The following is a 26518-nucleotide window of genomic DNA, read 5'->3' on the forward strand; positions in this document are numbered from 1 at the left end:
ATGTCATCTTGGTTATCTAGAAATTCAATGAATATCAATCCTGTGTTTCACAAGGAAAAAAACCTTTCGTTTCTGCCCCCTACGGCTTCACCCACTGGGAAAGGTCGGAGTGGCAGTGGGAGGCAAAAATGAAAGTAATTGTTTTCCTGTGAGACACTGAGCTGTTAAACACTATACATTTTGAAATTATGTCAGAGTTACCACATTTATTTCAGATTGCTCCTTTTAACCTTCTCTTCTTACACCTCCTGCTGCTGGTCCTGTGAGGGTTAATGTCTTTACTTATAGAAAACAGACAAAGAGAAATTCCCACTTATAGAAGCCCTGTGACAGGGAGGATGTGAGAGAGATTTAATTATCTTTGTGTTTGGGGTGATGGTGTGAAATAAAGAAAACATTATCAGAGAACAAATAATATTTAGATATTGCTCATAAACTTTCTTGTAAACACGTTATGTTGCTTTAATTTTATTTAAAAGCTGGAGGGGAAAAAAATTCTACTCAAGCCATGATCCTTCACAAACTTATCCAAGGACATCTATCTGTTTTATCTGCTGTGAAGAATCCTACTGAAGTCATTATAATTTGCCACAGTAAAATTACACACTTGAATTCTTCTTCAGGGTTGGAACCTTAATTTTTTTGCTTCGCAGTTTTAACTTGAATAAAAAAGTGGATGTGGCAATACATGGTTAGTCTAAAGTTGCTGGTGATCATGCATATATGTTAGTACTGATCTTTATTTTTGTGACCAGTATTTAACAGACCTTGTGTTTCCCTGCCTGCAGTGGATTAGCTATTAAGTATACATATGCAGGAATGTTTGGTTTTTCAATCCTAGAGAACAAAACATTTATGCATTTAAGATGTAATTGCATATATTTAATTTTAACAAGTATTTTTGATGCAACAAATGTGACAGCTTATGTTAATTTATCTTAAGGATATATTTGATGAGACAATTTATGATGCTGCTAGAAACTTTATAATGTGAATCTCATAAAAGCTCACCATATTTATTATAGACTTTTCTTCTCCTTGTCTGAACAGAAGGCACAATCATAGTTGTCAGCTTGAGTAGGGTTTATGCCTGGCTCCAAAAACCTTCCCCCCCCCCATCATTGGCAGCCTGTTTGTTTGTTTTTAAACTATCTTACATCAGTCTTGAAAGTATCATTAATTATAATGTTAAACAAGACCAGGCCTAACAGGGTTCTTGCAGTACCCTAGTAGACATCTCCAACAGAAGAAACCCACATGTATTCTCATCCTTGGTTAACCTTCAGCCATTTTTAAGCATACTTGCTGTTACTCAATTGCAAGGCAGACAGGCAGTTGTTCTTTCTTTTTTCTTTAGCTTAGGAAGGTCATGGGCATAGTTCTGATGGTTTTGCATTTTGAGGAATGAGGTGCATATTACTTTGTTAGCCAAATATATAAATAGATTAGTATGCCACAGAATTTTTTTGATAGTGTCACTTAGTGACATTTTCACCTTGTTGACCCCTTTTTCCCGTGAGCTGGATATGCATATTAAATCTGATAGCTTCAGCTTGTTAAAGCTGTGCAATTGTGAAAAAAATTAACGATGAAAACAAACTGCAAGACATTTTCAGTTAAAATACGAATGATGTATTCAAAATTAGTTATGGTCCCCTATCTCAACTTAAGATAGAGGTAATGATTAATGCCTTGGTAATTTAGGAGGAGAAACATTAGGAGAAAGTAATACAGCAGATGAAGGAGAAGATGCGAAATATTGATTTGGGAATAATTACATCTCAAAGCTGGAAAACCTGTTAAACTTAATTCTCTGGGTTATTAAACTGTATATATGCATGTACAAATTGAAAACAAATTAAATTAAATGGAAAAATCAAATTAAATTAAATACAAATTAAATTACTCTGGAACTTCACAGTTTTTTTTTGATGAAAAGGGGAAATGAGTATAATTAGCTAAACAGTTTAATGACTCAGTACAAATTAATTTGGAAATACCATTGTATGTTCAGGTTAAATCACTAGAAGTTTCAACATAACATAAAGAAACTAACATTTTTGAAAATAACTCTATTTCTTGGGGAAGCTTGACTAAATTCTGCAATGGGGATTCAGTTTGTGGGAGAGAGTTCTATACCAGTATTTAATAACTTTCCGAAGTCCGGTAATTCTTCATATCACTTCTAATGTTGCAAAGCCCCTACCCCTATCCTGTGAGCTGAAACAGAGACAGGCAACATGGCCTGGTAGTGGCAGCACACTGCCTCCTGACCCGCTCTGCCATTACCCCCAATATCTTTGCAGAACCCCTGATGATGTTTTGCAGAACCCCAGGGTTCCACAGGACACAATTTGAAAATGAACACTACAAAACAATCATACACATTTTGTAGAGTAGTTGGATGATAAGGGACTAATGTTTAATTTCTTGCTATGCCTGAGGCTTCCCTTTTGTCTGAGTAAATTACCCAAGGTTGAGATCCTGAAAGGTATTTAGGCGCTAGACTTCTGTTGAAATTGATGCAAGTGTAGTTGTTAAATACCTTTTGAGTATCTTTAGTTTCTTATCTATGATATAGATGAGATAAGGTGTTTTTATTACCTCACAGATATGTTTAAAGACAAATGCAATAATTGGAGGTCTGGGGTCATATAAGAACTTAAGATAGATAGTGAAATAGCATTCCAGTACATTAGACGTAAGATTCTGCGTCACTTCAGATGTGTGTAAAAAGGAGGGTTTTGTTGAATTAAACATGAGAACACTATATCAGGTGATTGGCTTTAAAATTCAATTGCTAGTGTGTTCCCCTTCATTTTTATATGGTCAGTTGGCAGTAGGCTTCTGTATTGTAAAGGCATAAATATAGTTTAGAAAATCTTGGGCAGGGAAAAGAGAGAAATTTGAATTTTGGCCATCTGACAGAAGTGGGATAAAAATTTGATCTTGATACCAGCTGTGGTAAACTAAGAATGGTAGTTAAATATTGATCATTTTAGCAGAAATGGTCAACTGAGTAATTTATAGAGATACATTTAAATGTCAGCACTTGACAGTGAGATGAATTAAAATAATTCCTCCTTTTGGGTTATTTCAATGTATACTACAGCCCATTTGCAACTGAAGAATTATGGGATATGGATGCCTAAAATGTTGTAGAGTATCTGGATGAAAGGTCTTAAATACCTGCATTTTAGTGGATTATGATTGTCCTAAAAGTAAAAAAGAACAAAGCGTGGAGTCAGCCTGCCTGTTATTGTAATGTTCAAGAAGCAAGATTTCATTGGATTATATCTTTTATTGGACCAATGATATAGTTGAGAGACATGTGACCAGCTTTCAGGCACAAGATATCTTTCCTCAGGGAGTGTTGGCTCTGTTATGATATATAGTTTTCAAATCTGAATTGTGGCTTAGTTTAAAAAGGTATGGTAGACTTGCTTCAGAATGAAATATCTTCATTGCTATTAGTCCCATTAACTCAAGAATTCCGTGATGCACCATGCTGTGCTAGTAGGGCTCTTTTTCCTTATGTCCTACTGAGATTTCTGTTGGCCGGGTGGGGGGCGGGCGGGCGGGCATGACTCCTTAATTGTCTCTATAGTTCCATAGGAATTCTATGCATAGACTTTAGGTAACATATTCCGTATTGCGGGGGTGGGCAAAATGCGGCCCGTGGGCTGGATGTGGCCTGCCAGGCTATTCTATCCAGCCCGTGGGGCCCCTAAAAAAATTTAGAAAACTAATATTTATCTGCCCCTGGCTGCCTGTCATGCGGCCCTTAATGACTTGCCAAAACTCAGTGAGTGGCCCTCTGCTCGAAATAATTGCCCACCCCTGCCATAATGTGTAAGCGACTGTTGGATTCTCACTGATTCTGAGTCAGTGGCTTAATATAATTGAAAGTAAATGGAGTTTAGGTATTTTTGAAGATTGTTTATCCTATGAGGAAATGGGAGACAATGGAGGCCATAAGTAGGCTGTCTTCGAAAATGCTCTGAATTAGGATGTCTCCTGTCCTGTAAGTCTTCTACAACAGTGGTTCTCAATCTTTTTTTGTACCAGGACCCATTTGTAAACATTGATAACCAGTCCCAACCCAGTGCCCCTCACTCCCACCTGCTGCCCTCCCCCAATATGTGGGGTAGGGAGTGGCTGTCTGAGATGGGAGGTGTGTGTGTGTGCAGGGCGTGGAGGGGCCCCAAGCAGCTCCTTGCAGACTGGAACTCTGCCAGCATTCAAGGGAAGACACAGTTTCCCAAGTGTTTCCTCCTGAAATGGAGAATCCATTTTAAATATTTGTTTGTGACCCTTTAATATATTCGTGTGATCCACTTTTGGGTCATGACCCATGGTTTGAGAAACTGCTCTATAACACTGCTCATATTGGATGCTGTGGCCTTGGCCAAAGGTCCCCCAGGAGATTTGTAATGGTGATTGCCTTGTGTAGCTGTGGTCTCCTTGGAACCTTCTCTAGGGTCTGTATATGCTGGCCTTTGATAGAAACCATTCCTACTAAATGCTAATTTGGCATTTGGCAAAAGATTGTATTGCGAATGTCTTGTTTATTGCAAGCATTTTTCCTGGTGAAATTACTAGTGCATTACAGTACTTCTTTTTTAACTACTCATGCTTTGATGCTAAGCTACTAAAAAATATTGTACTTCTCTCTTTCCTTTTTTCAAACCCAAGATTGTCTGATTATAGTACAAAAGTGAAACAGCCCTATAGATAGAAGTGCATCAGAGAGCAAGAAAGAACAATATTCTATGACCGTTTTAATAGATAGGTTGTCCAGGATCTTCAAAATCTAACATTTGGAAAGTCGTATTTTAAAATTCATTGTATAGACAACAGTTATGTAGAAACTGTAATATTAAAGATGAGTGGGAGTGCTCACTGGTTTACTTAGTGGATAAAATGTAATGTTATCATTAGTGAAGGGTATATAATATGTTCTCTTATGGTCTGGGACCAAAGAAAGCCTTTATCTTGCATAAGCTTATTTCTGTACAAATTGCGTTGTGGCTAGGAAAGACCCAGTGGTGGTTGGAGATGTGCAGCTATGTTGCTTCTCATGTCAGCTCACCACATCTAAATTGTATGACAGGACAAGGGAGCAGATGAGACAAGCTGTCACTCAGCCACACTGCCCTTTGAAGAAAGGCCATGGGGGGGAAAAGGTGCCGCAAATGGGCTGTGAAGTTTACATATACTGCCCACTGTTAAACAGATTACCTCTAATGAAGTGTCTAATGCTCAGGCCATATCAGCCTAATCCTTGGTGGCAGTTCATCCCTCAACTGCCAAAAAACACCGCCCTCTGGCCCTCTCTCGCCACTCTGGCCGCCAAGCACAGGGAGGTGCCCGGTCTTAATAAAGCAAGACAGTGTGTGATCTGACATGCAAATGTAGGTCATTGCATATGTAAATGTGTGATTACAAACCTGCATGCCAAAACACATTAGTGAGACTTTGCTCTCAGCATGCGGTTGTCACACTGCCTTAGTAGTTCACGCTAATATTTGTCAAGTTACTGTGAAGACAGAGGCCGCAAGTCCCAATTCAAATTTGAAGCACATGGTACTTCTAAAATATAGCTTATTTAATGAAGCTGTATTTTATAGTGCTATATAATGAAAGCCAGTTTTACAAATTTATAGATCGCTTCGTTATGCTGTGCCTCAACGCTTGGCAGTTATCAAACCAGACATTGTATTTTAGTGTGTAGTTTTACATTGGTATGTGCCATTTCTATCAAAATAAGTGAAGTATATACATAAATACTTATTCTGCATTAACAGACCTCAACAGAATTGAATATATGAAATTTTGTAAAATTACTGGTGTCTGCTTTTAGAATGTTTAGTTATAAATGTGGTCAAAGGTCTGTTGCATATCTTTTTAAAGTGAAAACAAGGAATGATACAGTACGACTTTACTGAGGGGTTCTGTTATGAAGCTGCTATAAGTCAGCTTCCTGATACATTTATAATTATTCTAGTATATCTTAATACCTGTAATATATCAAATAAATGACTTCCAAAGAACAGCACCATGGAACTTGCCTTTGCAGAATTTTGTGACTAGTTCAGATAACGTTGGTTTGGGTATGGGCAATAAAGTAAATACCAAAATATTTTAATAATTTTAAATCCTGATTCTGCAAATTCATAAGCATTTCAGAGGTCTTATTGACTTCAGTGGAGTGTTTGAAGTCAAACATGCATGTAAATATTCATAAAATTGGTCACGGTTAAGATGCTGGTGTATGGTTGCTATGTGGACTCTATTTAAAATATACAGTTTATATGGTGCAAAGCACATTTACATTTTTGTATTACAGAAAGCTTTACGACCTGACATGGGCTACAATACACTAGCCAACTACCGAATAGAAAAGAAGATTGGCCGAGGACAGTTTAGTGAAGTTTATAGAGCAACTTGGCTCCTGGATGGGGTACCAGTCGCACTGAAAAAGGTGCAGGTAAGGATGTTTGTAAAAGCTCCAGCTAAATTTACACATGGCTTAGAAACGTGGAAAAAAGATTTACCTGAACTGATAAAGGAGAACTCCTCTTTGAATACTGAATTTTTTTAAAAGCGGTTTTAACACTGGAGACTAAGGCATTTGTTGTTCCTTTTCAGTCTATCATGTGAGCTTTTTCATGTAATGTTTTTTAAATTAGGTTGCTGAGATCTTTGTAAAATTGCTTCTAGAGGGGTGCTGAAAATCATTGCTGCTGATATATGTGAAGTGTCAATGTGGTGTAAGAATGTATATAAGATTCATGTGACATACGAATTTATATCACAACTCTAGTAATCGTGCATTCTATACTAATAACATGAAAAATTAAAGTGAGACTTATTCTCTTGTTTAGTTCTCAAAGCATGTGTCTACATGTGTATTAAGGTGCTTTTTATAACACGCATTAAATTTAGTACTTCAATGTGAGCTACTGAAGAGATGCACATTAGGCTGCATTAATGCACAGTAACAAATGTACATGGTTTTTAAGTGATGCTTAATGCATGGTAGTGTATTTTACTGTACATTAGCGTAATAGCACTTTTTTTACTTGACGCTTCAATGCACAGTAAAATAGGCTACTGTTTCCATAACAGGAGAATGTAGGAGAATGGCCACCCCTCCTGCTAATCAGCTAATTGGCAGGATGGGGGCAGGGCATTCTCCCAGGGCTGGACTCCACCTTGGACTCCGTGGCAGCTTCTGCCAACTGTCAATTGACAAGCTGTCAATGAATGGTCTCCCCAAGGGGTGGAAGTGGTCCAAGGAGCATCTCGTTAGGGCCCCCTGGCTGGTAAGCACCCCTGTGTAGCTCTTTAGCCAGGGGTGTGGAACTTACATATGGACCAACTCCCAGGCTATTTTTCTTTTGCTAAGAATGGCAGAGACAGTAAAAATGAATGCCTGTCCATGGCCAAAGTCACTGGTATCATTTTTGAGGCAATAAATGTATTTTGTTTGTATAAGAGCATATATGTTTTTAAAAAAAAAAAAGTACGTATATAATCAAGAATTGTTAGCGTTGGAATAAGTTATTTGGTTTATTTTACATGTTGGCACATATTAGCTGTGTTATTAATCTGTTCCCAAATTTTTGTATGGTAATTGAAAGCTCGTTAATAGCCAGTTACAAGCAGTGAGGTTAGGGGGAAGATGAATGCCATGGTGATTCTATATAAGATGCAAGTGGTAGCACAGAGCACTTTGCTTATGACATAAGTTGGACATTAGACTGGATTCCAAGAGTGTTTTTAAATCGATATCACACTAAATGGAACAGTGTTTAATGCAAGAGGTATATATTCTCTTAAGTTCAGAGTATAATAGGTGATTCACTTGCAAACTTTTTTTTTTGTATGTTCAAATACAAGGTTCATTAATTATAAAACTATTGGGGAAAAATGATTAAATACATGGAATTAATTGAATTGTGTGAAACTTGGATTTAACTGGACTATATGAAATGGGGTGTTTGTGTTTGGGGAGCCAGGAAATTTGGGAGCATGGCCAGCAGGGGTGGGAATTGTTGCAAAATAATAGTTTTCATTGGACTTGGCCACTGTCAGTAGATGGATGAGCAAGGGCTGCTACCTACTGCTTCTATGGCTGCCCCTTTACCCCAGGCTGGAAACAACAGTAAAGGGTAAGTTTGACACAGCTAGTATAGATGGTTGAATTCCAGGGAACTGATTAGACTATTGAAGCAGGTTAGGAAAAAAGGCAAAGGCCATTAAAACTAAATACAAAATATTTGGAGATGGAGTATCTGAAGGAATTCAGGTAAGAATCAGCTGTGAAGGACTATTATAAAATATGGTTTGTTCTTTATTATGTTAAGCTGAATGGTTATTTTGTACCAATGCCTGTCATTGGATTTGTGAAACTTTATTCTTTTAAAGAAAAGTATAACACTTCAAATAGAAGGTTCTAGCTTTTCTTCTAAACTGAACAAAGACAAAACATTGGCCAATTGATCTGCTTTTATTTTGTCCTAAAGTCTTTGATATATTTTCCAAGTTGGGCATGTCTGAATTAACTTTCCGTTGTATGTTTGGTTATGAAATATCTTTTCTTTTTTATTACACCTCAGAGTAGTGTACTTGCTACCAAAGTATGAAAATTTCAGTTTGGATGCAAATATTATGTAGGGGGACCATAAATAGATTATGTAGGGATCCCATGTTATGTATGTGAGCCCAGCACCGCTCCCAGCCCCAGCTCGTAGCGGCAGCCCACCCTTGCCCTGCACACAGATCCAGGGGGCATGTGACCCTCTGGGGTGTGTTAGTGGTGGCAGCTACTCCCCCCTTCCTGTACCCCCAAACGAATTGCTCACAGCTCTGTCTCCTGCCTCACCCTGGTTGGTCAGTATCTGCCCTTGTTTCTGCCCCAGCCCCACTTCCTCACCTCCTCAGGGGCCTTGATCTGCACTCCCCCCACTCTTCTTTCCTTCCCCGCCCCATTTCCCCCCCCCCCACAGAATTACCAGCTGGATGCTGCTCTCTAAGCTGCCAAGATGTATATCGGCAATTGGATTGATATCGGCCAGTATGGCTCGTTAATAATCGGCCATTGGTGTGGCCCAAAGAATCTTTATTGGTGCACCCCTACTCTCAAGAACATCCACCCATGTCGAAGAAGCCAAAGCCTTCAGATCAACACCATTGTCTTAGCCACGAATTCACTTCTAGGACATGGTGGTTTATACCTGGAGCCTTGCATTCTACAGGAAGAATTGATGAGAACACTAGTCTGCATTTGTGTGTACAAGTATTCCATCCCAAGAGCAAGTCTTCACATTTGTCCATGTTGAATTTCATCTGAGGGATTTTTTTGGACCATTTCTCCAATTTTTCCAGGTCTTTCTGTATCCTAGACTTGACACCCAGAGTGTCTGCAACTCCACCCAACTTAGTGTCACCCAAACATTTGCTAATTTGTACTCAATCCCATTATTCAAATCATTACTAAAGATGTTGAATACCAGATCTAGGACAGACCACTGGGGAACTTGACTTGGTACCTTGTCCCATCCAGAGATTGAGCCATTGATGACTACTGGTTGACCATGGTGACCCAATCAGCTTTGTATCCTTGTTACAGTATATTCATCTAGCCTGTATTTCCTTAGCTTGTTAATGATAATGTTGCAGGAGACCAGTGTTGAGTGTTGATCAAAATTTTTAAGCATTATATTCATTATTCCTACACTTAAAGTTCATGAGAAACCCAAACCCAGGTATGGCTGTCAATTAAATCATGTTCAAAATGGTGAGCATTTTCATTTGTATAAGAAAAATCATCATATTCAACTTATCAACAGTCTTTCAATAAGACCTTGCCAGCAGTATTTGCATTAACAGTGCAGAGCAGGGGTTCCCAACCTTTTTATATTGCTGACTGGCAAACTCACTCAAAGAATACTCAAAGAATTCTGTCTCAAACAACCTAATTCACACATCAATTTGCATATTTAAAACACATTAGCATGCTTAGAATTAAATTTGCATGCTTAACTTTTTGCACTGGGGGGAGGTTGCAGGAGCAGCCAAGTCTGCCTGGTAAATCTGTTGTGAGGGAAGGGGTGTGGGGTGGTAGATTGAGGCCCTGGTGATGGGGTGGGATACTGAGGCAGGGGCAGTGGGCTAAGCTGTGCGGGGGTGGAGGGCAGCTCCCTACAAGTTCTAAACTCCCCTTTCAGCAGCTGCACGCTGGGCTTGCACCCCAGCTGGGGCAGCTCCTTCCTCCAGGCAGTCCCGGCACTGTCCCCCCTGTGCAAAGAGGCTCTTGGGCTGTCTCGCACAGCCTTACAGGGACTTGCTACTGGGCCCTGGCACAAAGCAGGGAGGTGGCACTGCCAAGCTGTTTGCCCCAGCCCCAACTCACCCTGCTTCGCACAGATCAAGGGGTGGGTTCCCCCACATGTCCTCTTGGGGTGCACACAGTGGTAGCAGCTGACAGTGCCTCCTGGATGAGCTGCGGCTCCAGGGAAAAGCCAGGTGCTGCCCTGACCCCAGCCTGCCCCACCCCACACAGATCCAGGGGCACGCATCTCCCCCCTCCATGCCCTCCTGGGATGTGCAAAGCTGCAGGAGATGCCTGCACCTTCCAGACAAACTACCGTTGTCCTGCACCTGCCCCAGCCTCAGCAGTCCCACTCCCTCACTGCAGCAGTTGATGGGAGTGGGGCTAGCACCATGGCCTGGCAGCCAACCCTTCACGACCTGGTACCGGACTGCAGTCCGGTGGTTGGGAACCCCTGATGCAGAGCATCACAACATCTGGTGGTCTTACAGTGCTTGGAGAATGTCTGTGTAGATAACCCCAGCAATATGACTGTTCAGTCTCCTCTTGAAGATTGAAGATTCCTAGAGTGGGCAATTGCACCACCTCTGGAGGGAGCTTATTCTATAGTCTGGACACCCTGACTATGAAGAAGTTTTTCCTAATGTTGAGCCTGAAATGGTCTTCCAGGAGTTTGTGGCCATTACTTCTGGTTTTCCCCAAGGGTAAACTACTACCAAGTCACCTCTCAGCCTTCTCTTTTTCAGGCTGAAGAGTCTCAGGTCCCTCAGCCTTTCGTCGTATGGCTTGCCACGCAAGCCTCTAATCATACGGGTGGCCCTTCTCTGGACTCTCTCAAGTTGTCCCACATCCTTGTTAAAGTGCAGCATGCAGAACTGGACAGAATACTCCAGCTGCACTCTCACCAGTGCTGAGTAGAGCAGAAGAATCAATTGATGCATGCCAGAATATTATTTGCCCTGCTGGCAACACAGTCGCATTGCCGGCTCATGTTCATCATGTGGTCTGTTATTACCCCCAGGTGTCTTTCATTCATAGTGCTGGTCAGGTTGGTGTTGCGAAGCCTGTATGCAGGCAATTGTTCACCCCCAGGTGGAGCACTTTAGATACTCTAAGGTCATCCCTAGCGGTCGGTCTCTGGCAGGGTGGAGACTAAATCTTGAAGACAACTGTAGAAGGATGCCCAGAAGTGAATTTGGGGCACTCTTATGGGAATAGTCTGGGGAGATCTTGCTACATTGGTAATGTAGACATGTCCTATGAGTCTGTCTTCTCAACACAAAAGGAAAAATGTGTAGGAATAAAAGGGAATTGATAGAAAGACTGAAAGCAAGTTTCCTTCTAAGTCCATATATTGTAAATAGTGTAATGGTGTGATTATATTTTATTTGTATACTACTATGTGCTGGTTATGTGTTAAATTTATTTAATGTTAACTACTGCTTCTACTAAGTTGAGAAATCTGTTTGGAGATTGGACTTCTACAGAACTGGTATTTCCTGGACCGGTTTGAAGATGCTGTTCCTTTATAATGTGCATAGCTGTTTTATAATGGTTACTAGTTGCTATAGGAGGTGGAAGTAGGGGGTTCTACTGTAAAAATAGATTGTTGGCCTGTGCAGTCATGACATTTTCATTTAACATAAACTGAGGGCAGAAATCTAAGAGTTGGGGAATTTGGAAAAAGATATTAAAACACATGGGTTAAAATTATTTTTAGTTTTATAGATTATCCTGTAAAGCAACTTCTTCTTTGCTACTCAGGGATTATAGTAATGAAAAAACAAGCTTTTTTTTCTTTTATTTTTAAGTAAATATTGTGCTTTTTCCACTCCTTTGGCCAGAAAATCTCTGCAGACATAGTTTAACTAAATTAGAGCATTTCAGTAGGACTTATGCCAGGGATGGGCAAAAGCCAGGCTGCAGGTCGAATCTGGTCTGCAAACTGATTAGATCCAGCCTGTGGGCTGGTGCCCGCCAGGTGAATGGATCTGTCCCATGGGTGGGGAGCAGCTCCAGCTTTGGCAGCTGTGTGGTGCCGGGTGGCTGTGGCTACTTTTGCCAGGCTGGGTTCTTTTGGCCAGTGCTGCTATCAGCACGGAAGCATGAACCTGCCTGCAGCTATAGCACTAGTCATGTCCACAGCTGCCCAAGTGTGGCTGGCAGCTTCCGGGTCAGGGCTTCAGGTGGGTGGCGGGGGTGGGGGACAGAGATTTGGGGCATACTACAGCTGCAGGTAGTTTTTAGGTTTACATGCTGGTCACAGCCTGCAACTGAGCCCCCTTGCTCCTGAAGCCCCAACCCAGAAGCTTCCAGCCATGTTTGGGCAGCTGTGGATGTGGCCAGCAGTTGCTGGGTCCAGACTTGGTGGGGTGGGGTGGGGCAGGGGGTGCTAAAGCTGTGGGTAGGTGGACTTTGGCTGTGGGGGTGGAGGCAGAGGGGTGTCCACTGAAGTTGTGGGCAGGTTCAGGCTTCTGTACTGGTTGCAGCTGGGGGAGGGAGGGAGAGGGAGAGAGAGAGGGATGACTCTCAACAGATCAGCAAAATTCATTAAGTGACCTACCAACCTAAATAATTGTCCACCCCTGATTTAAACTTAGGAATCTTAAGGTTTAACACAAGCTGTTGAGCAGACCATGTATGTTTTCTACTCTTTTTCATTGTGCCTTAGAAGATATATCCCAAGTTTCCCCTTCAGTTGCTATTTCTTGAGCCAGAATTTTAGATATAGCTTCCCTGTCTTCACTTAGAAAAAGTGACATATCTTTTATATTCTGCATTTCCTTTCTTGATATCAAGTCATTCACATTATTTCATTGCTGTCCCTAGTTTTTATTCTCCATGAAAATAGAATCACAGAATTAATGAATAAAAACACCATGCTGTCCATTGCAAGATTTGTCTAGTTCAGAAATTTTAGAAGATTTGTTCTAAGGAGGGACCATAGCCTAGGTTAACCAAGCATCAGAAACTGATTACAAAGATATATGTGCAGAAGTCTTGTAGACAGTATTATGTATTTTCCACAGCTCTGTTTCATTACCCACAGAATACAGTTATGCCTTGTTAGTACAAGTGCATGAGCTGGCTTGAGGATTTTAGGGGCATTGCTAAATGAACTTAATTTAGTAACAAAATAAATATTAAAAAGGATGTTATGCTGACTTCTGGGAATATTGGCAAAACCTCTAGTTTCTAATGTACTGATGTAGCCACAGACTTTCTAACCAGAAGTCAAGCCACAAATCCTGTAGGTAAAGAGCTCACTGCTCTTTACCTCTACAGGTCCAAACTTACTTCTCTCTTCATACTACTGTATCTTCCTTTCAGACCCTCCTCATTTCTACCGCTATACTTCTCAGTTTGGTTCTTGATTATTTTCTTGGTTTGTGTTTTTGATCATGTCATTTCTTTGCTCCTCCCCCTCCCCATTCCATGGTCTCCTTACATTATATCTAGTTGTCTTTAGTTTTGCGGTTATGTCTGTCTACCTATATTTTCTTAGGCTTCCAAATGGCAGTGTGTTTTGTTCCATAATGAACACTAGTTTTGATGCACTTGTTAGAAAAGTTTGAGTATTTATGCTTTCTACTTCAATTGGATGAAGTAGTTAAAATTTTGATAAACCTTATGCTAATATGCACCAGATAGCATATTATGCTAATATGCACCAGATAGCTTGGACATACCAGATGTCAGTAAGGGCCTGAAATGAGGGATCAGTAAATGGTTACAACTTTCTGCTTCCAGTAGATAGCGTGAAGTAGAAGCATTCCTGGGCTTTTATACATTTTGCTGTCAGAGAATGTGAAATATGTTTGTGTCCTTTCTTACTTGTGCACTCAACACACACTGCCTCCCTGTAGTCTGTAGGGGGGTAAATATGTAGCGGAGACAGAAATGTGGGGTGGAAAGAGACTTCAAAAAATCATCTTATCCATCCCAAAACACTGAGAGATATTTTAGGTATAACTCGATCATCCTCAATGGATGTTTATTTAACCCAATGATTGTCAACCGGGGTGAGAGTGAAAACTAAACGCTGACATTTTCTGAGGGGTACCTTGAGTCTAAAAAGGTTGAGAACCACTGATCTAACCTGTTTTTGAAAAACTTCCCGGAATGATTCCACAGTATCCCTAGCTGTTCCATTTTACGGTTTTATCACTCCCTGCAGTTGAAAAGTGTTTCCTAATACCTAATTTAAATCTTCTTTCCTACAGGTTGAATTGATATTTTTTGTTGTCTTTCTTATATTAGAGCTGTACATACTTTAACATGAGAGGTTTGATTTGCAAGTGTATTGATTGCCAGTTCAAGATCGTTAACAAGGTATAGACCAGTGGTTCCCAATGCAGTGTCTGCAGGTGCCATGGTGCCCCCCCTCTCCCTCCAGTTTATTCAGGTGCCCATGTACATTTTCATGATCAGTAAAAATCATTATTCCATCAAAAATGTTGTCACTGCCAATTGAACTCAGAACAGCAACACTTCAAAATTTTTTTTACAGGCTGTACACAATGGCAGTCAAAATGAGACTGAGTCAGTTGGACTGACAGAGTGGCGCTTACTACTCTTTCCCCAAATGAAATTGTGTGCGTATCCAGGAGTTACCTTGAGTCAGCCATGAGAGACCGACCAGCTGAATTCATATTGGTGTCCACTGCTTTTTCTTTTAAATTCAGACGTCCCTGTGGGCACGTAAATGTTAGGAACCCCTGGTATAGACAGTTTTAACAATTATGTCAGGCAAACTGTTATGAAATAATTGGGGTCTCCATGTTGGTATAGGAATATCTTGTATTTATTCTAAGATGAGGTGTCTTCCTCCCGCCTCAATTTAACATGGAGGGGGGAAATCTTAGAACAGAATATGATGCTGGTGTGGAGACAGGTGGCTGTTGTGGCTTGGGCTCCACCATCATCCGCCTAAGCAGTCTTTGCTCTCCTACCTGCTTCTCTCCCTTCCCCTCTTATCCTTGTTCTGTGCTGGCAGACTGTCCACCCTGCGGCCTGGGTACTGAGAGTGGCCCCAACTTGGTGCCATAGCAACAGTGCCCAGCATGCATGGCTTCTGCAAGGGCCACGCTTAGTGCTCCAGGCTAGTTTGGGGATGGATCCTGCTGGTGTGGAGCAGAAGTAAGGTGAGGGGGAAGCTGAGAGCAAAGTTGGAAGGAGGACCAGGGAAGCACAGGTTGGTGGGAAGAAAGAAGGGAAGTAGCAGAGGCTGGGGAGGAGGGGGAAGGGAAGGGAGAAGGGAAAAAGGGGGAAGTGAGGAGCAGAGACTGAGGAGGAAGAAGAGGAAACAGAGGCTGGGTGGGTGGGCAGAGAAGCAGGCACAGGTAGGGGGTAAGCTGCTTGACCTCCTCGCACTACCTGGCCTCCTACTGCCTGCCCCTACACTACTACAGCAGTGTCCGGGGGGCATGAATAAAAGATTACCATCCGATAATTCGCTTCCATACTCAGAAAATCATAACAAATTTATAAATTGTCCATGTGGCTGCCAGGCTTCAAATATCCGTTCTTGTGTGACCTTCGTCCTGGTGGTAAATGTAGGGTGTCCTATGGGCTCATGTTGTTGACCAAGCAGGTGTCTCCTCCTCAAGTCACTTCCCCCATTCTCTCCTGCCACGACTTGTTGTTCTTCAGTAGACGGGATTGGTTGTTGGGTTTGCTGAGTGGCCTGAAGTTCGCCCAGTGGTCATTCACGGGGCTCCACCACCCCTACACTCCGGCCACATGTCCCCTTGTGTGAGTCATCCCTCCATCAGCCTTGTCCTCTCTTGTGGAGTCGCGTCTCCTGGCTTGACGTCTGTGGTCTCAAAGCCTGTGGTCAGGTTTGCCTGTGTGGGCCTGCCCCCCTCTGCCTTCCCTGCCTCCACCCCTTTTTTGGGGAAACACAAAAAAACTTCTGAGGCTCTCCCTTGGCCCTATTCCTCGGGGGTAATCCCAGTACCTTTTACTCTCCCCCCTTTGCACAGGGCAACCAAACAGAAACGCATCAACAAAACACTAAAGTGATGAGCCACCTTGTGATGTGGCTACACCCTATACCCTTACTCTCCTTCCCCTTGCTCTAGCTTGGGGACGCTCTTCTCACTGCCCGTCGCCTCGGGGATTCACTCCTGTTCTCCTGTTGACTCGACTGGGACTGGCGGGGATACCCGCCCTGATCGTAACCCCCTCGGGGCTCTCCCAAAGTCTTTTCCCTCTGGCATGGCTCCTTTCTTGCCTTGGTAGTCCCAATACTCCCACCTGGAGTCTGCTTGAACGTCGGCTACGGCTCTGACTCCGTCTCCGAGTCTGGAGTGTCTGCCGCTCACTCGCCTTTCTGTCCGTGCTCCTGACAGGGCGCTCTGCCCCACACTGTTTGTGTCTGCCTCCAGCTTGTCAGGCTCTGCAGGTCCTGTGGGGAAGATCCTTTTCCCTCCCAGAGGTGGCTGCAGCTCCCCTTTCTCGCTGCTCTCTCCTCTTCCCTCCATGGCATCAGCCGCCATTTTTATCTCCACCAGCCGGCGTTTGGGGCTAATGTCACGGGCCGGCCTTAATTGGATAAAAAGGTGGCTGACCAGCCATGCGGGCTCTTCTTTCTGCCCCTGCTGTGCTACGTCTCCTATTTCTGGTGAGTACTTCTTGTTACTTCTTCCCTCTCTTTCCCCGGGACAGTCAGTGTATAGAATTTAATTATTAGGAGGTTATCTTAAATTCAGGGTCATCTTAGATTTGAATATATATGGTAAATGATGTGAAATCATTGTAATTTGAAACCTGTTAGAAACACAAATAGTGATTTAGTTTATTTCTACCCGTATACAAACATGTAGATATCAAACAAATTATAACACTTGATATGTCTTGGAATGACACCTCTATTTCACTTTTTAAAGCGATTGCATTTTTCCTCAGCCAGATTTTTATGTTCTTGCAGTCCAAAAACCTTTTCAAAATCATAAGCAGTGTCTTGAATTTGTACTCATAGATGCATCTTTGCTGCTAAAAGCTGTTTACAGTGAGACAATTGATGCATATTTACTTTTTCACTGAAAAATCCTGATGGAGGTACTGGATAGTTTTTATCCCAATGTAGCTAATTGGAGTCAAGTACTACTTACTCTGTTCTTCCTAGATTAGCATGAAAACTGTAGAACCTTATGTCTGCCAGCACTTTACAATGAATGCTAACCACTCTGAATCCACACCTTTTAGACTTTGAAAGATCAGTTTAAGAGAAATTATGTACTTTTTATACTTTTATGGAACCAAGTATGTGAGGTATTTCAGGACCAGTATTTAAAAACTTGTTAACTGCCTCAAATTGATTGGGAATACATTAAATTGAAATCTGGATGCTGTAGTGATGGCTATCCTTATAGAAAATAATGTAAAATAAATGTATGTTAACATCTCATGCCTCACTCTGTAATAATAATTTACTTATGACTAAATAAAGCTCATGTGTTTGTTTTTTTTTTAACTCATTTACCTTAAGAATAAGGGGCACATCTAGGTTTTTGACAACTGGGGGTGAGGTCAGGATTGGACCCTTGGGCTCTGGGTCTGGCAGGAGGCAGCAGATGCTGCTGCCTGTCCAGCTCAAGCTGGATTGGGTTCTCAGCTGACTTGGCAAGTGGGCTTGGGAAGAGGGGCCAGTGAGGTGATGGCCTGATCCTGCTGGAGTCAGGCTGTTCAGTCTGCTTCTGAGCTGTTCCCTCCTTGCCCTGCCCTGCCCTAGCACCCCTTGTGCTCTCTGTCAACTTTTGGCAATTCTCTGAACTCAAGTGCTCCATGCCTGCTCCCTTGTCCTCCCACATACTATGACATGACAGGATGGTACACCAAGAGCTGGGAAGGGTCCTGTCCTGCTTCTCTCCCCTCTGGGAGAGCAACTGACCCACCCCCAGGAGGATGTGCACTCAGTTGGCTGTTGGGAGTGCTGCTTGGTCAATTGCAGCAGGAAAAAGATGACTCCTGAAGAGGGAGATTCCAGGTTTCCCAGCATGCTATGAGTGGGAGTTGCTGATGTGTCCCTCCCTCCCAAATCTAGTCCCAGGACTAGTGCTCTTTTGGCCTGCCTCAGTTACGCTACTGGAAGTGGGGTACAGCCACACCACTGCACCATCCTGGATCTGCCCCTGTGTAGTATGAAGGATAGATATATAACTGCCTGCAGGCAACAGATTTTTTTGTGAAGGCTTCACAAGCTCTATATAGAGAACGGTATTTGTAGCCAACCCAGGCTGCTTACAAATTAAGACATCATGTACAGTTGCATGTGTTTATGAAATTCCTTCTAGAGCATGCATTACGACTGTGCCTCACATTGTTCCATGTTTTTTCTTCTTTTATCCCAACACTTGAGACCCGATGTTAGAGGATCAAAAAGGAATCCTTTTATCTAGCACTTGTATTAATAATTCATTGTGTATTGTCAGTGGATTGCCACCTGAGGGCTGAATTAGGCTAATTAATCTTAGAAAAACATTTATAACTTCCCATTTTATAGAATATTTTTGCCTCAACATTACAGTAGTCTAGTGACAGTGCTATCTTGTTGTCCATTTTTACCATTCTTTGTCATATTTCTTAAAATGTTCATTAAAGTCTTTATTTTCCTTTTTTACGTAGTTTCCACAGGTTTATCATACCATAGTAATGTTAGTGGTATATCAGGGATATTAAATAACTATCAGGCCTTTCTTGCATCTGATACAAAACCCCCAAAATACTGTATCTCTTTTTAGGTCAGATTGTTATTAAACATCCTGAGTGTATTAATTTTGATATCAAAGAGAAGGAATCTTAGAAAAACACTGAACTTTAGAGAAAGTGATACCAAGTATAGTACTCCTTGGTATGTTTCAAAAGTAATTCATTTATTTAACTTCAAAAGTTAAGTTTTTAGGTTTGTAGTTTATTTTATAGTTTATCAAATAGATTCTAGATTGGGAATTTATGACTTAATATAGTCCCAGCTGGTTGCAAAATCTTAGAATGTTTCTGATCACTATGTGCATCTACATTTAAAAGACTGGAGATGAACATACAAGCTTATACACAAGGAATTTATATAGGATGGAATTTTTAAGGGTTTTTAATTTTTAGTTTAGTATTTTTTAAATTATGCAACTATCTAGGAGTTGTTGTAGCTATCTAGAAGTACAGGGATGTTCATACTTGTTGCTTAGTACTTATAGTACAATCCCTTAAAATGTTGTACTAATGGCTTTTAGAATGGTTTCTTAGAATTATGAAGCAGTTACAGTAGGTTCCTATTACAACACACACATTGTGAAAGGATGAGAAAGACTAACAGTGCATTGATGTTAATTTAATGTAGTATTCTAGTAAGCCCTAGTCTGAGTTGTTTAAGAAATTTGGAAAGGTCCTCTTGACTCTTCATTGGTACTTGACAAAATGTTCTCAGGGATTTCACACTGTGTGCTAAATCAAGTATGAGAATTTACTTTAAGGAGACTTTTAGTTATTTTTCCCCCTGAAAACTAGCAGATATTAGGAAATATGTCATACAAGTTAAAAGTAGTTAATATTATTTCCACATACTGCTGTGTTCTCCCTAGCAGTATAATTACTCAGTCGAAATCTTAAATGACTATAATCACAAAATCAGCAACTGGGAACAATGTAGTTAAAGATTTTATATATGCATATATGATATAATACAATTTAATCTTTCAGCCTTGTTTGTTGATCAATAATAACTGAAGATGAGTTAGTTCATATGCTGAAAAGCTACTAAACCATAATATTTATGATTATGGAATTACTGACATGACTTTATTTTTAATGTTATGTTAATAGGCATCTCTATAGTAAACCACAAACAAAGGATATCTTCTCTTGCATGGTAATCTGGCCTGGAATTCTCATAAGGCATTCAATTTAATCATTACCAGGTGGTGTATTCTGTTTAGGTAGCCACTTGAAAGGATGTTCTGAAGCTTAAAACTCTTTTAGTGTGACTTCTATTTTTCTGTGTAGGATGCCCTTTAGTATTGTTTTGTCTTCTAGTGATTTTTTTGGTAATAATCTTCTTGAGAGGTGACAAAAAGAATATAGATATTTCTTGAATAGGCTCGGGAGACTACAAAAAGGTTTATTATAGGAGGAGGGGCCCTCTGGTCTGAAGCTAAAAAAATCAACAGAATCTAAGTGATCATTTTGGCTGTGATAGGCTAGCATTGCATGAGCAAGTGCCAATTTGGGGATTTCTTGAAACCATTATTTTTTTGAAGATGTTCCCAAGGTAGGAAATACATATGGCTTTCAAATGGAGGAAGTACTATTAGATACAGGCCCTAGATCTGCTTGTAGACTGAAAATTAATATAATCTAAATCTACATAATAAAGTTTGTAAGCATCAGGTAAGGAACTGAAGACTTCGCAATAGTTTAAAGTAAACAGAACTGAATGCTAAAACAAAAATGGGTAAGATGCATTATATGGAGTTGCATTATTCAGTGAGATCTTATTTTTAACTTAGGTGAAAGTGCTACAGAATTTCCAGTTCTCTATCCAAAGTGGAGCAGAAAGCAGCAAGCTTTGCTATAAAATTTTAAAGAGCTTGCAGTGTTTTTTTACTAAATTATGTTTAAGAACAAAGTGTGTATAGTGGAAGTACAGACCAGATTAAAATTACTTTTTTCACTTTCCTTTTGGCCTGTCATTTATGATGGGCCTTTTAATAAAGCCCTGGTTGAGTGTGTATGTGTGTGTTGGTTTCCTGAATGAAGTGGCATATACAAGCAAAAGCAGGTTGTTGGCCTTGTTGGCTCTGGATTTAAGACCCAGAGGCCTTGTTCTGGGTGGGGTTCACCCACCTTTCCTTTCGATAATAGGCAAATTTATTGATAGACAGTGATAACAGAAAAGAAACAGTACAAGCAGTAAGCAATTCTTTCTATATATCTACCAAATCCTAGGGCTGTCATCAGAGTCAAAGTACATCTGGCCAAGACACAATCTTTACTCTGAGACTTTCTTAGGTGTGAGATGTCAGCAGCCTAGAGGTGGGATGCTGAGGCCCACAGCCCCCCTCCAGTAGGGTGGATCAGATGGGCTGCTGGTGTGCCCTTTGTCCATGGTGGCCTTGGAGACCCTTCCCAGGGATGGGGATAGGGATCCTCTCAGGGAGGAGGAGGAGGGATGGGAGGAACCTGGTTGCAGGATAAGGAAGGAGGGAGGTACCCTTTGTTATTCTCAAGTCTCTGCTTTTGTATTCTTCTTCCCTCTTGATGACCCTTGATCTGTATCTGTTACTGGTTGGTTTCCCTGTGTGGTCACATGTCCACATAGGTTTCCAGGCCTTCTCCTAATTTGGTCTGTTCCCTGCAAACAGGGACTCGGGGCCCCTGCTCTGGGGCCTTATCTCATGTAATGGGCAGTATGGTACATACTCCCTCTGTTTTGCAGACCGTGTCCTTGTTGGCCTTGTTGTGTTAGACAGCCTGTCTCCTTCCAAGGCTTGGAGAAACTGTAAGACTGTGTGACCCAGACTGTTAGAAATCAAAGCTTCCTCATGTGCGTGGAGGAGTTCTACCTGACTCAAGAAGTCTATGGGCCAACAAGAGGTAAGGCGTTGCTCTACCTGGTACTGGCCAAAAGGGATGATTTAGTCAGCAACCTAAGAATCGATGGAAAGCTGGGTGATAGTGACCATGAACTGATCACCTTTACTGTCTATCACAAAGCTGGCAAATCAGTCAGCAATGCTGAAGTCCTTGACTCCAGCAAAGCTGACTTTGACAAGTTCAAGAGACTTGTTGTTGAGGCCCTAAGCGACCACGGCTTGACAGGAAGAGGAGTCCAAGAGGAGTGGGTGCTCCTCAAGGGAACGATCCTGACCGCAGAAGGTTGCCCATGTCATCTCGAAGGAAGGGTAGCAAAAGGGTATGACAACCCCTCTTGGCTCAGCAAGGAACTTGAGGACCTCTTACGCCTCAAAAGATAGACTTATAAAGAATGGGAGGCTGGAATAACTACTAAATACTCAGCACTGGTCCATGCCTGCAGGGAGTGGACCAGGAAAGCCAAGGCTGCAACCAAAATCCATCTGGCTTCTCATATCAAGGATAATAAAGAGTCCTTTTTCAGATATGTAGGGAGTCAGAAAAAAAGCTAGGTTAATATTGGACCCCTGCTGAAACAAATGAGAGAACTGATAACTGACATCAAAGAAAAAGCCAACCTGCTTAATGAGTACTTTGCATCGGTCTTTCATCAGCCCAAAGAGACCGCCCTCCCTTGCATGACACGGGATGGCCAGGGTGAGGGCATATTTATATCCAGCATTGGTGAAGACCTTTTTAAAGGAACACCTTGAGAGGCTGGACATCTTCAAGTCAGCTGGTCCTGACAGATTACACCCTAGAGTGCTCAAGGAGCTGGCAGGTGTCATAGCTCAACCATTGGCAAAAATATTCGAAAACTTGTGGCACTCAGGTGACGTTCCTGAAGACTGGAAGAGAGCCAATGTGGTGCCCATCTTCAAGGAAGGGGGGAAAGAAGATTCAGGGAACTATAGGCCAATCAGTTTGACCTCGATCCCTGGAGTGATATGGAAAAAATCAAAGAAACCATCAAGAACAGGCTAATGGAATGAACATTCTGAAAGATAGCCAACATAGCTTCGTTGCAGGTAGGTCTTGCCTGACCAACCTTATTTCCTTCTATGACCAGGTGACGCATCACCTGAACAAAGGAGAAGAGGTTGATACCGTGTTTCCCCGAAAATAAGACATACCCATAAAATAAGCCGTAGCAGGATTTCTACGTATTTGCACAATATAAGCCATACCCCGAAAATAAGACATAGTGATAGGCGTGGCTAAGCGTACCGGCGCGAAGCGGTAAATAAGACGGGCAGCCCTTCTCATTTGCCCCATCGTGACAGCCGGCCCGGTGCGAGGTCCGCGTCCCGACTTTGACCGCGCCCGCCCCCGCCCCCGCGCGGCCATGCTGTGGGAGCGCGTGCGGCGCCTGTCCGTGGAGCTGGACCGCCCGGCCGAGGCCCCGCCCCCGGCCCCGCCCGCGCTCCCTTGCCACAGGCGGCACCTACCTACCTACGTTCCAGAAGAAGACGACTTAATTGTATTTGAATAAATGTAGATTGTTGTACTATACTTAATAAAATAAGACATCCCCTGAAAATAAGCCATAGTGTGTCTTCTTGAGGAAAAATAAATATAAGACAGTGTCTTATTTTCGGGGAAACACGGTATCATGTACTAGATCCTGGTTTCTCAGGGCCTCAATAGCCAGCCTCCTGAGCTTATGAAAGCCAGTTTTCTTAAAATCAAGGATGTCTGCATTGCTGACCGATTTTGCCAGCTTTGCAATGGATAGAGAAAGTGATCAAATTACGGTCACTGTTTACTAGCTTTCCTTCGATTCTCAGGTCACTCACTAGATCATCCCCTTTGTCTAGTACAGGGGCGTCCAACCTTTTTGAATGTGGGGCTGGATGATGAACTTTTTATCACTCAGTGGGCCGCTGAGCCATATTCAAAGACCTCACAGGAAGTGGTATCACATTCCCTCCCCTCCCCCCCAAAAATGAAAGTACAGTGTTTACTTCCGTTTCCTGTCACAGCACCTCGGGCCTCAGAAAACAGCTTGGAGGTCCGCATGTCGGACAAGCCTGGTCTAGTACCAGATCCAGGAGAGCTTTACCTCTAGTTGGCCCATAGGCTTCTTGACACGAGCAAAATTCGTCAATGCAGGTGCAAAAGCTATGTGACCGATCAGATTTGGCAGAGTGCTCCTCCCATGAGATGTCAGTTGAAGTCATCCATGACAACCATGTACTGAGCGCATCTAGCCTCTGCCAGTTCCCCTGTGAATGTGTGGTCAAGATCTTCCTCTTGGTTAGGAGTTCTATAGTGGACTCCTACCAATATATCCCCTTCACTAAGTTCCTCCCCGTAATCTGACCCACAGGGTCTTGAGCCATCCTTCTTGGGTACCAAACTCCACTTGTAGGGAAGGGTACTGCTCCTTCATATAGAGAGCTACACCTCCATCCTTTCTAGCAACACAATCCCTCCTGTATAAAGTATAGCTGTCAATACCTGTGGTCCACCAGGTCTCTGTTATTCCTATGAGAACATATTGATTTTATTTAACAGGAGGGCCACTTCCTCCTGTTTGTTCCTCAGGCTCCTGGCATTTGTGTACAGACAAGTAAGCCTGCCATTGGAGGTCCTAGGTTTCTCAGCACTCCTAGAAGAGTCCTGTCCCTGGAGTGGGGTAGGAGTGAATTCTTTTGGGAATTCACGTGTGTCCCCTGTGCTGCATGACTTACTAATTCTGCAGCTGTTGCTTGGCTTGCATTGGTGGTTGTCTGCCCATCCCCTGGTGAGCTTAGTTTAAAGCCCTGTCAGGTCAGCCACTCTGACTGAGGACAGCTTCTTCCCCAGTGGAGTGAGGTGGAGGCCATCCCTTTCCAGCAGACCACTGCCTCTATCTCTGATGGCTATGGTCAAAGAAGCCAAAGCCCTTGCGATGGCACCAGTGCTGCAGTCTTCTATTGATTTCATTTTAATGGAATAATGTTAGCTGATGGGAGAAGGGGCGAATGAAAAGCAAATTCCTAGGTAGGATTTGCAGTAAAACCAAAAAATGGGCTGTAAATCAGTACATCAAAATGAATTGCGACTAATTTTGGGCATCACCAAGTTCATAAACTCTTTATGGGCATCACCAAATTCATAATAGATTCCTTCAAATCTGTTTTTCTCTTCTCTCCTGACTTTTTAAAAATAATATTTTTCTAAGATTTTCCACATTTTTTCAAGTTTGTTATTATCTGTCTGCAATAGGCTCCAGCTTGTCCCAGGATTTTCTCAGTTTTATGTACTACCCTTTAACATGTTTCAGAAGTTCCATTAGTGACTGAGTTGAACATTTTTGTGCTTCCCAGAAGATAACTGAATCACTACAGTTTTCCATGACAACCAAGTTTTAGGTCTTTAGTCTAATGTTAAGGTGATTAAATAAAATTGGTTTCTTCATTCAGGTTTTGAGATCTATAACAGATGCAGGCGGCAACTTCTGCTTTACTATTCAGGTGTTTAATCTTGACTCAAACTCTTCTTTCTGTCTTTCACATCAGTATTGGTTTGCTTTTTAATACTTACGGTGACTAATGCATTTCTGCTAGTGCCACATTTCTGTCTCTGGTACATCTGAAATTGTTATTCTTAGTGTTAACATTCCACTCATTTGACTTTGCCTGCTATGTTTTTATTGTCAGCCATAATCTCCTCTTTGAATTATCAGTCGCCTCTAACTCAGTAGATTTCCCATCACCCTAGCATTAATAAACAAGCAATTGAGAGGCTTCTTTCTGGTTTTTACCCTCTATTTTTCTGCTGTTTTTTCTGATACAGTTTGGGTTTTTATAATAAACTTGAAAGTATTATCTTTTTCATGAGGTTAACTCCATATCCACCTTACTTTTAAGGACAGAAGATTGATTCTTAGGGTTCCAGAGGAGATAACCAATACAGCCTGTATCTTCTCTGAGGACCAATACTTGAATGAAAACCTCTAAGATTCTTAGATTTCTTTTTTGGGGGTCGAGGGCTGACCATTGCATCTCAAATGAAAAATTCTCTGTGGCTAAGTAATCATATGTTGCTAAATTTCTTATTTTATTAGTGCCAGAAATAGTACATTGTTTTTTGATTGTGTTCTTTTTAGGACGTTGAGTTTTGTTGGCTTAGAATGCACCATTTCTTAAAGATTTGTCTCTCCATAGTTTTATCTGGCAATTCAGGTCACCTTTAATGAGGCAGTCCCTAGATTTTTATAGCTGGAAACAGGGCATTCTCTGTAAAAAGCTTGCAACTTTGGAATATGCTTATTTTGATTAAATGGACCACAGTGACCTTGAGAGTACATAACACAGCCTTTTTCTTTTTTGAGGCATCTAGAAAGAGATGAAAAGTAATGAGCTGATATAAATCAGAAAAAAATAATTTCACAAAAATAATTTATAGAGCAGATTTAATATAAGAATTACATAGGCGTAGTGTGAGTCTCTGGATAGTTTGCAATGTAACAAACTGAAGACAACTTTTCAGAAAAATGGAAGGTGACTGGAAAGAGGCTGAAGTAAGTTTATGATCCTGAGAGACTGGAAAAAGTCTGGTTGG

General features: G+C 41.7%; 1 protein-coding gene across 5 annotated transcripts in view; it reads left to right on the forward strand.

Annotated features, from left to right (window-relative positions):
- NEK7 (NIMA related kinase 7) overlaps positions 1–26518 on the forward strand; it is a 119449-nt gene that overhangs the window by 25756 nt on the left and 67175 nt on the right. For all 5 annotated transcript variants that reach the window (XM_090048623.1, XM_090048621.1, XM_090048625.1 and 2 more), the window contains exon 3: positions 6350–6490. In XM_090048623.1, coding sequence (XP_089904749.1) covers positions 6350–6490 — 141 coding nt within the window. The remainder of the gene's footprint in view (positions 1–6349; positions 6491–26518) is intronic.

Source organism: Crocodylus siamensis, chromosome 5 (assembly GCF_052110815.1).
Source record: "Crocodylus siamensis isolate JL-2025a chromosome 5, ASM5211081v1, whole genome shotgun sequence".
Classification (NCBI taxonomy): domain Eukaryota; kingdom Metazoa; phylum Chordata; order Crocodylia; family Crocodylidae; genus Crocodylus; species Crocodylus siamensis.